Below are 12,879 nucleotides of genomic sequence, written 5' to 3' on the forward strand. Positions count from 1 at the left end.
TAATTCCCAACCATGGAATTATTAGAACTTTTAAAAGTTTTCCAGAAAAATTATTATTTCTCCATGAGGTGTTTTGACCTTTACAGAATAGTATTACTTCCAGAATTCTTTGAGTGAAGAAAAAAAACCAAAATAGCATAACATTGGAAGAGATAAGCATCTACATCTTTTTTTCTGTTAATTTTTCTCAAAAATTAGAAGAAGGGTTCTGATGAAGAAGGACCCAAGAAAAGTTCTGTCTATAAAGTTAGATTTCTCTAATTAAGGAATTTCTGTTTGTCAGCATGGGGACTTTGAAAGCCCAGCCCGCCTTCTGCTGGATCTTCTGTCTCAGTCCACTGCCTTGGTCTTTCTTGTGCTTTTTTCTTCCTCTAGGTAGAGCTGTTTTTTCAAACACAGTTGTAAATGTTTTTATCATTGCACTGTTTCTTAACTCAAGTGCTCTGTAGACTTTTTGTTGAACCATGTGTTTGAACTTTTTCCTCCAACTTTTGTTCTTCTTGGTCTTTTTTCAATTATATTGATCTTCAGCCCTCTGACTGTATGTTCTCTTCTTGAGTGTTCTGCATGCTGGAAAGATGAGCCACATTCATGTGGGAAGAAGAATGTATTTCTCAGCAGCTGGTGATTAAATAACAATGGCACATTTGGTTAACAAGAGGCTTTAAATTCTGAACAGATTTTTACTTCAGTTTCAATTTCATTTCTTATTGATTAAGAATGTGTTGCATTTTCTGCTTAGCAGGCACAGACCATCTGTCATGGATGACGAGCTTTCCAGAGAAAACATAAAAGCAATTGTTGCTATTAAGTCAACAGAGGAAGACCTTGTCGAGTTTTTTTTTACTTACCAACGTAATATAAAAAAAATAATTGATTAGGAATGTTGGAAGAAAGAGAAAAAATGGGAGGGTAACTGGGAGATAACTGACCTTCGTTTTTGTGTTTCTTAAACTCATCCACAGGTGTTTCATTCTTCCAAATGACACCATTCACTGTGAGAGGGAGCTGTACCAGTCTGCCAGAGCCTGGAAGGATCACAAGGCTTACATTGATAAGGAGGTAAGAGGTATTTTAAAATCTTGTGAAGTCTTTACCTTTCCAAAGAATAATTCTGACTCAGAAATATTCTCTGCAGATCGAAGCTCTCCAAGACAAAATTAAAAATTTGAGGGAAGTTAGAGGACACCTAAAAAGAAGAAAACCAGATGAATGTGATTGTAGTAAACAGAGGTAAGAGAGGTGGCACTAAATACTGAATGCTATTCTGATTTCTAAGTCTTAGACATTTTCCAGGGATTTTGAGATTGAAAATAAAACCCCATAACTTTATTGATAGTTATAACTATTGTAGGCCCCAATTTCAGTTAGATATGAATAGAAGCTACTGTGAACCACCACAAGAAGATAACATTTTAAGATTAAATATGTTTGTATGCTACTAACGTGTTTGAATCAAGCTGCAGTTCTGCTATAACCTAGCATAGGATCGCACAGACATAACTTTCTTAAATTAAGTGAAAATTTTAAATCTGTATAGTTCCTTAAGAAAATGTCAACAATAGTATACTTCTGTTTTGGTTTTGTGTTGAAAACAGTTTCATGACTTACTAATTCCTAAAAATTTTCCCTGTAGCTATTATAACAAAGAGAAGGGGGTGAAGGCCCAAGACAAACTCAAGAGTCATCTTCATCCCTTCAAGTAAGGCTGTTATTAACCTCTCATTCTCACAGCTGACATTTTGGTGACTGGATAAATGTAATTTTGGGGATTTGGGGAGTTTTTTGGTTTGGGTTTTGTAGCATTCTTTGTGGAGAGAGGTGAGGGGAAGAAAAGGTCACATGTAACAAGCTATCACAAGAAACATTCAGTAGTTTTGCACCAGCTTGTGAAAGTTTATGGATATTTCTTCAACCTATTGATAGAAAAAGGATGAAAATAGTATTATCAGAAACTGAACAATTTTTTTTTTTTAAACAATCCAATAAAACCAAAATGCAGCAAAGCATCCTTTCTCATGCTTGCTGAAGGGACCACGTTATCTTAACAGCTGGGGAAGCTGAGCTAGAAGGTCCTGTTCTCATTCTTCCACCTTTATAAAATCCAGAAAGATGTAAAAACCTGCTAGTGCTGTTGTTAACCAAACAGAGACTGTTCTTAGTCAGCCATGCCCAACTTCCTCTCTGAGCAGAGAAGCAGCACAGGAGGTGGATGGCAAACTGCAGCTGTTCAAAGAGAACCGGAGAAGGAAGAAGGAGCGGAAGGGGAAAAGGCGCCAGAAGAAGGGAGATGAGTGCAGCCTCCCTGGGCTGACGTGTTTTACCCACGACAACAACCACTGGCAAACAGCACCATTCTGGAACTGTGAGTCTTGTGTCAAAATGCAAGTGTGGTCTAGGTTTTCCTCTGCTGTATTACTGGTTCTCCACTTCATGCAATCAGAACACTGTTCTGACCTTTAATGCTGTCAAAAACTTCAGCAAATAAAAGGTCTACTTTACTTTTAATATTTTCATTTCAAAGAGTATAATAAACAACTTACCGTGATCAAAATGCAGATACTATCCCTTATGAATTCTCCCCATTATTCCACTTTTCATATGCTAAAATATTTTCAAAATCACAAGTGCATAGCACTTGTGTATATGAACAAAATATTACAGGTAAAGGATATTTTAAGTCTCTTTAAACTTCAGGGTGTATAGATTACTATCTTGTTGAGACATAAATATTTCTCAGTATTCAGCATTAACAAACAGCATTTTTCTCACTTGTGATGATGGAGAAAGAAAAGTGATTGAAAACTTTTCAGAAATTTAAAGATCAGGTGATGATGAAGTTATGACATATTTGACTCCAAGCTGAAAATTTGCTAAGAACAACTTTTGATTTGGAGAAAGAAATTGTCTCCTAGTGATAATCTGTTCTGATTGTACTAGGACTTCTGCTAATATGTACTTTGCATTTTAAAATGTTCCCAAAGTAGTCATATGCATGGCTTTTTTTAAAGACAACAATTACATTGGTTAATTTCTTTTTAACTATGGAGTAACAAAAAGTTATGAAAAGAGTTCTCATATTGCTGTGCATTCTAGGAGTGCTCCAACAACTGTCATGGGGTAAAAAATGTCCTTTTGACACAGTTCACTGTTTAAAGAAGGGCTAATGTATTATAATACCATTACCATTTTATTAAGTCTGTTCAAAACATTGACACAGTTCACTAGTCACAGTACCCAAGTCTAAATAAATCTAAATGAAAACCTAAGGCAATCCTAGTATTTTACGACTGTGATTAAAGGTACTGGTGGAAGAAACAAGCATATTATTTTTGACAGAAAACTAATAAGTTGTTTGTTTAATTACAGTGGGCTCTTTCTGTGCTTGCACAAGCTCCAATAACAACACTTACTGGTGTTTGCGAACAGTTAATGACACCCACAATTTTCTGTTTTGTGAGTTTGCAACTGGCTTCTTGGAATATTTTGATATGAACACTGATCCCTATCAGGTAAACCCCTTTCCCTATTACAAAATGTTATTCACTGGAGTCCACCAGAGTTTCCTTAAGTTTTGTTTACAAGTATCATTTCCCTTTCTTCCTCTCTTTCTCAGCTGACCAATACGGTTCACACAGTGGAACGAGGCATTTTGAATCAATTACACATCCAGCTCATGGAACTGCGAAGTTGTCAAGGTTACAAGCAGTGCAATCCAAGGCCAAAGGGACTTGAAACAGGTACAAGAGAAATAGTAGTGTTCATTTCCATTTTATTAACATAATTTTCATCTACTTAAGTTCTAATTGTATCCATGAAGTGTCACTCTCCTAAGTGTTGCTCTAAACAATTTGGAATTACCCAAATACACCAGTCCTTCACATCTGCATGACCAGGAGGCTTCTTTGCAAGCCTGCACAGGTTATTCTTGACAGATATTGTTGGCAAAACCCATCATTTGACAGAAATGCTGCAGAAGGGAAATCGTTACTGGAGGTAGTCAATAACAGCCGCATGCAGATCTTCACCACCATAACTCTTTTCTCTCTTGCAGGGTTTATTTCATTAGTTTTTGTCTCCCAGTATCAGGGGAGTTATTAATTCCTGTGTTTATTTCAAATGCTGTCTGCCTGTGTAAACAACTTCAGGTTCCTTACCACAACTGAGAGTTTACGTTGTGAACTTCTAATCACCGGTAGTCTCCTTCATTTTTGAAGAAAGCAACATTTCTTTACAAGAATCTCTGAGTAAAACAAAGCTGGTATTTTTACTTCAAGTCTCTGGAATTCATTGCACTTAACTTTGGTTGATTGAACATTGTGATTTGTTATTTTTTCACAGGAATGCTCCATTCTACATAATTTGTGGTGTTGCCTCTTTGTATCTCTTTCTACATCTACAAATGTTTCTCTTTTTTACAATATCTTAATTGTTTGAGGGTTTTATTATTTTTGAAAACCTGTGGGTTTTCAGTTCTTTTATGTAAAACTTCCAGGAAATCTTTGTTGGACTGCAGCTCTGTCTTTATTTAACCCAGTACATTTCTTTTTAGGAATTAGATGCTGTGCATGGAAAACTACATTTTGAATGGTTTTACAAGTTCTAAACACTAACAAAAGTTACTCTTGTATTTTCCTATATCAGGAAATAAAGATGGAGGAAGCTATGATCCACACAGGTATCCACACTTTTTTATTCTCCTCAGCAGCTTCTTTCCAAATAATTGCATGACTCCAGTCCATTTCAACTAATGTCTGTATCCTGCCATGTTGCACACAGCATAGCTTTTGATGCATGCATTTTCTAACCCCCCTACACTGAAACTTGGCCATTGTTTTTTAGATCCACCATTCTGCATTTAACGTAGCTCATTGTCGTAGCAAGACCTCATACAGCTCGTATTTCATGCCTGTACTCCTTTAGATGTTTGCCCAAGGAAAATTATACAGAAAGAATCACCTCTTTTGGGTTACTCTTGTGTTATCGTGTTGATTTTGGATGGGTTGGAGGTGTTTTTCTGGTTTTATTTAGAAAGTCTTCACTGCTGCTTTTTAAATGTAAACTAAGTATGCTTAAAAGGCTTTCTGAGGTACAAAGAACCTAGTCAAACCTATGGAAGCAAAGCAAAATCTTCTCACTGGCTTTCAGAAATGTTGGCAGATACTGCTTTAAGCAAAAAACAGTGCTCAATATGAGCAGCCTGTGCTCAGAAGCCAGCATGAGAGAGTTCAATTTAAGAAGAAAGATGAAGCTCCTTTGGGCTGAGAACAGATCAGACAAGCATGAAATGAAATTTCCTTAAATGGTTGTATTATTTGAACTGAGGAAAAGCACCAGGAGAGGTTTTTTAAACCTAACACTTGAACCTGAGGAACACATGCCAGATAGCTCTTTGAAAAAGAGCTGTTTTTTTCTGTTCAAAAGGATACTTATTGTATCTAAATGTTTATCATGCCCTGTGTCTTCTGGTGGAGAAACCAGACAAACACAAAGCGAAAACCCAAAGAGACTGAAAAATCTGCAGGTCTTAACAGTATTGTACTTGCTGTTCATTGAGCAGTACTTGTTCTCAGGGTGAAAAACAGATTAACATCTGTGGTGTCGTATTTAGACTGGACTCCTTTTCACAGTTTATCAGTTTTATACATTTTCATCTCTATATACTTTGGAGGAGTAGCTGCTGATATACATTGCTTACTTGAAAAGTAAACAAGGGAGTCCAGGAGGTATACGAATCTGCATAAGACCCTTTTCACAGAGTCTTCTGAAAAGAACTTTGTCATTAATTTCCAGCAGTCAGAGAACAATTAAGCTAATGTATTTCAATGTATAGATCTCCAATTTAAGCAGCTAAATTTTCTTTTGCAGCCAGTTTTGTATTTTCTCAACTGCATAGTTTTGGGATCTAGGAAAATGATAAGCTTTCGTTTGGTTTGTATCCCACTGCTTGCATTGCTCATTACAGCCTGGTGGGAACTAGCTGCTATAATGATAGAAAGTAATCCCTGTAATTATGCTTGTAAGTCTTTCGTTAAAAGGAGTCCTTGTAAGTAAGCATTCCTCATTGCATTCCTCATTTTAACTTCAGATCTAACAGAAATAGCATTTTTGAATTGTAGGATTATGTGAAATAGTAGAGCATACAGGATTAATCTATAAATTATATCTTCCTACACTGTTTGGCAACAAAAACATTTTAACTTCAGATACCAAAGAATATACAATAAACATTTCGCTACTGTGATAAATAGTGGGTATAATGTAACACAAGCAATATTGTTCTGTGCCATGACATTCCAGACACCCAGTTTCTCGATTTTCACAGATGCCTGGGTTGAACATTTTGGTTAATTTTGGTTCATCTTGGTGGAATGTTTTTCTCATCTCAAACAATATCCAACAAACAAACAAACAAACAAAATTAACAAACCCCATTTATCAGAAATCATCACAATGATCTACTAGAGGATCTTTTCTTTGCTGGCTGCAGAGAACAAATGGAATAACAATGGAAAGTCATCTGTAGTGCTCCTTAGGCTTCCTTCAGGTCATGTAGATTCTCCACTCAGACCTGTTTCCAGTTCAAAATGCCCTGACTTATAAAGCACTGTCTGTGTTGCAGTAAAACTCTGGGACAACAGGCCCATGTGGAAATAGCCAATGTAATACTGTTTGCTTTGCACAAAGGGAGAGAGCTCCAGCAGGGAAGAACTGCTGTCACCTCTGCCCTGTATGGACAGAGCGTGGTTGATAACAGGGTGTGTGAACCTCCTCTCTCCTCTCCTACTTGTCTGAAGTTTTTCAAAGCCACCAAGGATATGATCTTACCCACCTGTCTTTAGTCTCAAAGGAGACATATTCAAATGTCTTACAGTTTTGAGATAATACAGGCACAGATGGCATTATAGAGGATGCCAGGGTAGGATAAATGCAGAGTAAAGCTTAACTAAACTTGATCTAGAAATGAACAGACAAACAATCAAACAACAACAACAACATAAAAAATGAGTAAGTTTTGCTTTGAACAGCTAGCAATAATTTTTTTCTCTTTTGGATCTATGTCATAGCCGAGAAATTCCAAAAAGTTGGTCAAGGAAACCACTGCCATGCTGTTTCTCAAAAGCAACTCATCTGCACTTTCCCATTTCTTACTTATTTGTAACAAAATTTCTTACAGGGGAAAAACCTCTTCTTTTCTCTCCTCTTCCCTCTGTTTGCTTTAATTTCAGTGGGAAACTTTTCATGCTTACTGCAAGTTGTGGAATTAAACTGTGAAGTAATTGCTCAGTCAACCAAAATAGCTCTAGGACTTTAAGACTTTGCTTCCCTGTTTATTTAATATGTATGAATACAAGTTATCTCTGTCTTCAAACAAGCTATTTTCCTCTGTGTGACATAAAGATCATGGAACAATTCCCAGTGCCTTCCCAGCTGTGAAACTTCTCTGAGACTGCAGAAACAGTGCCACATTTAGAGAGCAAAAAATAGATCCAGAGTGAAGGACCATGTAGCTCTGACTCAGACTTTCAGCTATTTTGTAGGAACGCTGCAAACTCCTTGCTGATCTTACTCCTGCACAGCCCCTGCTGCTGAGCCTCCTCAGAAACCCTGTTCCTCTTCACTGGTCCCCAGACTTCCCCACTGCCCAACCTGCCACCCAGCTCAAGCCTCTGTCCCACTGCTGGGGATGGGCAGCAGAGACCCTCCTGGGCCCAAATGCACTTTTATGGCTCCTGCTTTGCCCCCAATCCTCTAGTCTGTCCCCAAACCTGTTACCAGTCAAACAGAGTCACTTCTGTTTCAGTTCCTGCCATTACATACCAACCTATTTGATTGTCCCTACAGCAGTTTGTTTTCCTATACAGGCTCTGACTTGGCAAAAAAAACAAAACAAAAAAAAAAAAAACAAAAAAAAAAAAAAAACAAAAAAAAAAACACCAAACCTACCAAAAAACCCCAAACAAACAAACAAAAAAAACCCACCCAGAAAAATTTTAAATATTTAAATACTGTTGCATTTGCAGTCTTGTTAATATCTTAGAGTTTAGTGACTAAATTCCTTGCAAAAGCAGCCCCCTGCCGTGATATTTTCTTGGGCCCTTTATGCCTCTAAGCACTGGAATAATAAATCTCCTTTCTTGAAATCTCTGTGGTATTTAATTATCTTTTGTTTCAGGAAACAAATTATCCATAATTTGACTTACAAAGATGGCTCTCATGTGGCCATGCCATTATTTCATTTCTCTTGTCTGCTTCAGGAAAGAAAGAAGATTTTCTGTCATAGCTATTCTACAATTCAAAGCCAAAAAGCTTTTGTTTCTTCCTGTATCAGGAAGATTGTCAAATGTTTGCAAATATATATATATATATATATATATATATATATATAATTTGATATTAAAAAAATAAAACACTTAAATTTTATGATACAATTTTTTTTCAATTAAGAGCAAAGATTTGGGTGTTTTCAAATAAGCAAAGTGATCTCCTTTTGGTGGGAGCAGAGTAATTGTAATACAATCTCAAGGGGTTTTTCTGACCATAACGGTATTCTTCTGGTCTTCCATATGATGGACTGAATATTGGAAAAATTATTTTACTGTGAAATCTCAAGTTAGTAAGAAGCAAAGAATGTAACCTATGATAGACTGAAGTTGTGTCTTCTGTGCTACTTAAAAAAAAAATTAGAAAGAGCATCTTAAAATACAAACAAATTAATGGAGATGCCAAGAACCATCTGTGAGGATGCAGGGCTCAATATGGATGAGGATTTGAGCTCAGTTCACATGGTTGGACTGGAGCCACTTGAACTTCTACAGTAATTGCTACTAGCCTACCTGCCTGTAAAATTCTCATGAAGAGAAAAAATCGTTATCAGTGAGTTAATTTCTAAAGATTGCCTGCAATATCATTTCTAAGGGCAAAATTGTCACTTTTCCTGACGAACGTTTGAATTGCTTGATTCGTCTTTCCTTGTAGATCACCTTGCTGATAAAATGTTTCCAGTGAATTCAGTCTGCCCAGTGAATTAAATACAAGAGTGCTGTTCAGTTTTACTTTTCAGTATAAAATGAGCTTCACATCACAGGCCAAGTCTCTATAGTCACTGCAGTGAATTTTTAAAATATTTTGGAAATGGGTTTCTTTTGTGTCTTTGCATTTCTTTCTGGCTGTGATCAATAAAAAATGCAGCTCCACTGTAACTTAGAGACCCATATCTGTGCCCTTTATTCAGACTTATTATTTGAAAAGGCTGCTAAATATTTTCTTTGAAAGCTTTTATTAAAAAAAAAACCCAAAACCTTAAGAAGATTCTCTGTATATATTTTAACACTATTTTACAAAGTGGTGTAGTCCTATAAATTAATTCACACCAATTTTTTACAGTCTCCATTTCCCCTAATTGCTCCATGTAAACTAAAATGAATGTTTACAAAATACATAAAAACCCCCTTTGGCTATCATTTACTAAATAAAATGTGTCTGGTTAGTTTGTAGACCATATTTTTTAAGCTACCCAGAAACAAAATTTATGTGGGCATTGAAGTTCAGGTCATCAATGGCTTTCAGAGGTAGTCCCTCCCCTCTTTTATACTTAACCATTATCGGGTTATTTTGCTGGAGAGCTCAAGAAAGGCAAATGGATTATTTGTGTGTTGAAACATTTTTCCTGCCTTGAAATACCAGAGGAAGGACTTATCTCTCAATGCCATCACAAAGCCCCATTGCACCAGTTTTTGTTCTTTTTTTCCTCTGCCCGGGTATGTTTCAGGAGACAGGTAGTTCTTGCTGTGTGTTTATCAGGGGCTGTGAACATATCCAAGGCCAGAACCACTTATCTGATGACAGAAGAGGTGGAGTGTCTTACACTTTGAGCTACCTGCATTACGAACAGTGGTGCTTTCAAGCCAATTGAGGTAGAATCACACATGGACGCTTTGCTTGCACCTTTAATAGTGTTCACCAGTAGACTTTTATTCTTTCTTTCAACAGAGGACAATTATGGGATGGATGGGAAGGCTAAGCTGCCCAGTTTCACTGGCGACATTGACTGGCAAGGACTGGAAGACTTGTACAGTGTGAATGAAAGTGTATATGAATACAGACACAACTTTAGACTTAGTCTGGCTGACTGGACTAATTACTTGAAGGATGTAGATAGAATGTTTGCACTGCTGAACAGTTACTACCAGCAAAATAAACCAGACAAGGATAATAACACTGCTCGAAGCAACGGGGATGAATCCTCCACGCCGTTCACCTTGGTGGAAATGACTTCTGCTGAGGAGTCCAGCGGCCTGACTGCAGAAGAGTTGCAGCTTATTGTGCCAACAGACTTTGCAGCCCTTGCTTTGAGCACGGTGAATTTAAGTCAGGAGAGGAAACTTGAATTAAACAACGATATTCCTGAGAGAAGTAGTTTGAATGATGCACACTGGAGAAATAGTCATCCAGCTGAAAAATGGATGGAGGATAAAGAATCAGACCGTTTTGATATGGATTTCAGTGGAAATGGTTTGATAGAGTTGGAGTCCCGGCATAGCTTCATGTTACAGCCCATCAGCATTCCTCAAAAAGACACTCATCAGGATAGTGACACTGTGGAAGATATATTTGAAGACCAAATGTATCTTCCCATGAGGTCTGATGAACCCTTCATTCATCAGACTGTAAACATATCCATTAGAGATTCACCTGTCAGTAGCCAGGAAGAAGGAACTTTCTTAAAAAAAACCAAACAAAGTCTTGCAGGAGAAAATTCACAAATTCTAAACGCAGAAGGCAGTGCCTCAGCTCCACTCTCCTTGGATTAGATCAAGTTGTAAACTCTTAAATAAGTTCTCCTTTTTCTTATTAGCAAACTAATAAAGGTAATCAAGACAACTGACATTCCATGTTTATTGTAGATACGTTTTGCAGCTAAATTGAGCCCAGTTCAGTATTTGTCTCGGTGCAGTTTTTTTTATTCACATGCACATGCTCTCACTGTAATTCTCCACACTGGGAAGCAAGATTTCCAGTTTTCCCTTAAAAGAAACAGTGTTAACCTTCAAATGCAGCAGCACATTCTCTGAAAGCTAAAAAGTATTTCTTCGAAAAGGATGTCCAAGTCACCTTCTCTATTTCCAAATGATCCCACCATGACTGAGTGTTTCAGTTCACCCAGTATGCCTGCATAATGTCTTTTCCATCAATTATTTTAACCACTGGCAATTCTTAATGCCATGCTTTTAAGTAAAATGCACTTTTAAAATCTGTATGCCATACCGTTTATGCATCTAATACCTTACAGTTTCTTAAGTTTGCTTGTTGTCTTAGGAAATTGTGAAACCAATAAATAGACTGACCTGAAAGAGGTAAACACCATGGATTGTGGAAACAGACTCTTCAAATATTATTTTAGCAGAAATATTGCATGTTTTTGTTGCTTTTTTAAATTTACTCTCAGAAAGGTATGGCTAATGATTGTTAACTGTACAAGGATTTGTTTAAATTGGATTGTTTCCCTATACGTTGATATTGTCAGTATTAAAATTCCATTAATTTTTCTGACCTTTTTTTTTTTTTGCTCATACCAGTAGAAAGGTTTATGTCAGTACATAAATGTTTTTGTCACCCCACCTGATTTATATTATTCTGAGCAATATCTTGAAAGAATTATCATTTTGAGTCTTAAATTCTTTTTTTGTTTTGAACAGGCATTAAAGGGAATGATAAAATCAGGATAGGTTTCCATTATTTTAGACAAAAGGCACATGAGGGTAAAAAATAGTAGTTTAGTAACAATTTTTGTTGTTGTATTCTAAATTTTTTCTTGAACTTTACCAAACATTAAATCATATGAAGTATAATACAAAAATGACTTTGAAAATCTGTATTACTCAAAACTTAAAACTTCTTTTTTTATATAAATTTCTAAATAATTATCACAACAGCAACAAAAGACAATTACCTCAAACAGACCTAATTCCACAGTGTCCAACTCACGGGTGTGTTTCCTACCTGTTACATGTTATTTAGTGTAGCGAATATTTTTTGGCTATTGCAAGCATTGCAGGTTAAACTTACATTCATTACATTGTATTTTAAGTTGAAACTTTTTAAAAAGGAGATTCTTTTAGTAGGATTTTAATAATTTTACAAAGCATCTTTTTGATGGACTCTGTAAATATGTTAAAATTACTAGTTCTTTATCTGATGTATGTGTCATGGGCTGATTGATAGAAAAACGTATTTATGGTCACGAATGATGCTATTTGTACATAGGTTTTAAGTTACTAGGATACAAACTGTGTTTTTAAACTGTATAATATTTCTGTGATACTTTTATAGTACAATTCTGGCTTCGGGAAAGTCTAGAAGCAATATTTCTTGAAATAAAAAGTGTTTTACTTTACCTGCTTCAGAGAAGTCCACATGATCCGGTCTTCCTCCTGAATAAGGTTTTATTTCAAAAAAATGTTTACAGTTTCAGTCTTAAGAATCCATCCACATTAAAAGCAACAGGCAACAAAATAACACACAGCATTCTGTTAGGTATAAATTATTCCTGGAGATGTGAGTAATGTATATTTTTTGTTTGTTTAAGACAGGCTGTGATTTTAATTTTTTTTTTAATTCCAAATTCATCCTGTCCTTTCTTCCTTGAACTCCATGCACCAAGCTGCACAACCAGCAGTTCCCAGAAGTAATGCAATGTTTCATGGAGCCACATCTTGCTTTGCTGCTTTCTCTCCTCCCTGCACAGCTGTCCCTGCAACAGCAAAGCACTGCAGACCAGACACGCAGTGCTTACCAGGAGTGAACCACAGATCCCTAGTCAGGACTTGGGTCTTCTTGTCAGCATGAAAAAGAATTTAGCTTTAAAGGTAAACTCCC

General features: G+C 36.5%; 1 protein-coding gene across 1 annotated transcript in view; it reads left to right on the top strand.

Moving 5' to 3' along the window:
• Positions 1 to 12,397, top strand: part of SULF1 (sulfatase 1) — a 101,675-nt gene extending 89,278 nt beyond the window's left edge. The window contains exons 15-21 of the mRNA XM_066332174.1: positions 966 to 1,062; positions 1,139 to 1,233; positions 1,637 to 1,702; positions 2,193 to 2,365; positions 3,370 to 3,512; positions 3,617 to 3,740; positions 9,994 to 12,397. Of these exons, the coding sequence (XP_066188271.1) occupies positions 966 to 1,062; positions 1,139 to 1,233; positions 1,637 to 1,702; positions 2,193 to 2,365; positions 3,370 to 3,512; positions 3,617 to 3,740; positions 9,994 to 10,814 (1,519 nt within the window). The 3' untranslated portion in view covers positions 10,815 to 12,397. The remainder of the gene's footprint in view (positions 1 to 965; positions 1,063 to 1,138; positions 1,234 to 1,636; positions 1,703 to 2,192; positions 2,366 to 3,369; positions 3,513 to 3,616; positions 3,741 to 9,993) is intronic.
• The last annotated feature ends 482 nt before the right edge of the window (positions 12,398 to 12,879 follow it).

This window comes from Sylvia atricapilla, chromosome 1 (assembly GCF_009819655.1).
Source record: "Sylvia atricapilla isolate bSylAtr1 chromosome 1, bSylAtr1.pri, whole genome shotgun sequence".
Lineage (NCBI taxonomy): Eukaryota > Metazoa > Chordata > Aves > Passeriformes > Sylviidae > Sylvia > Sylvia atricapilla.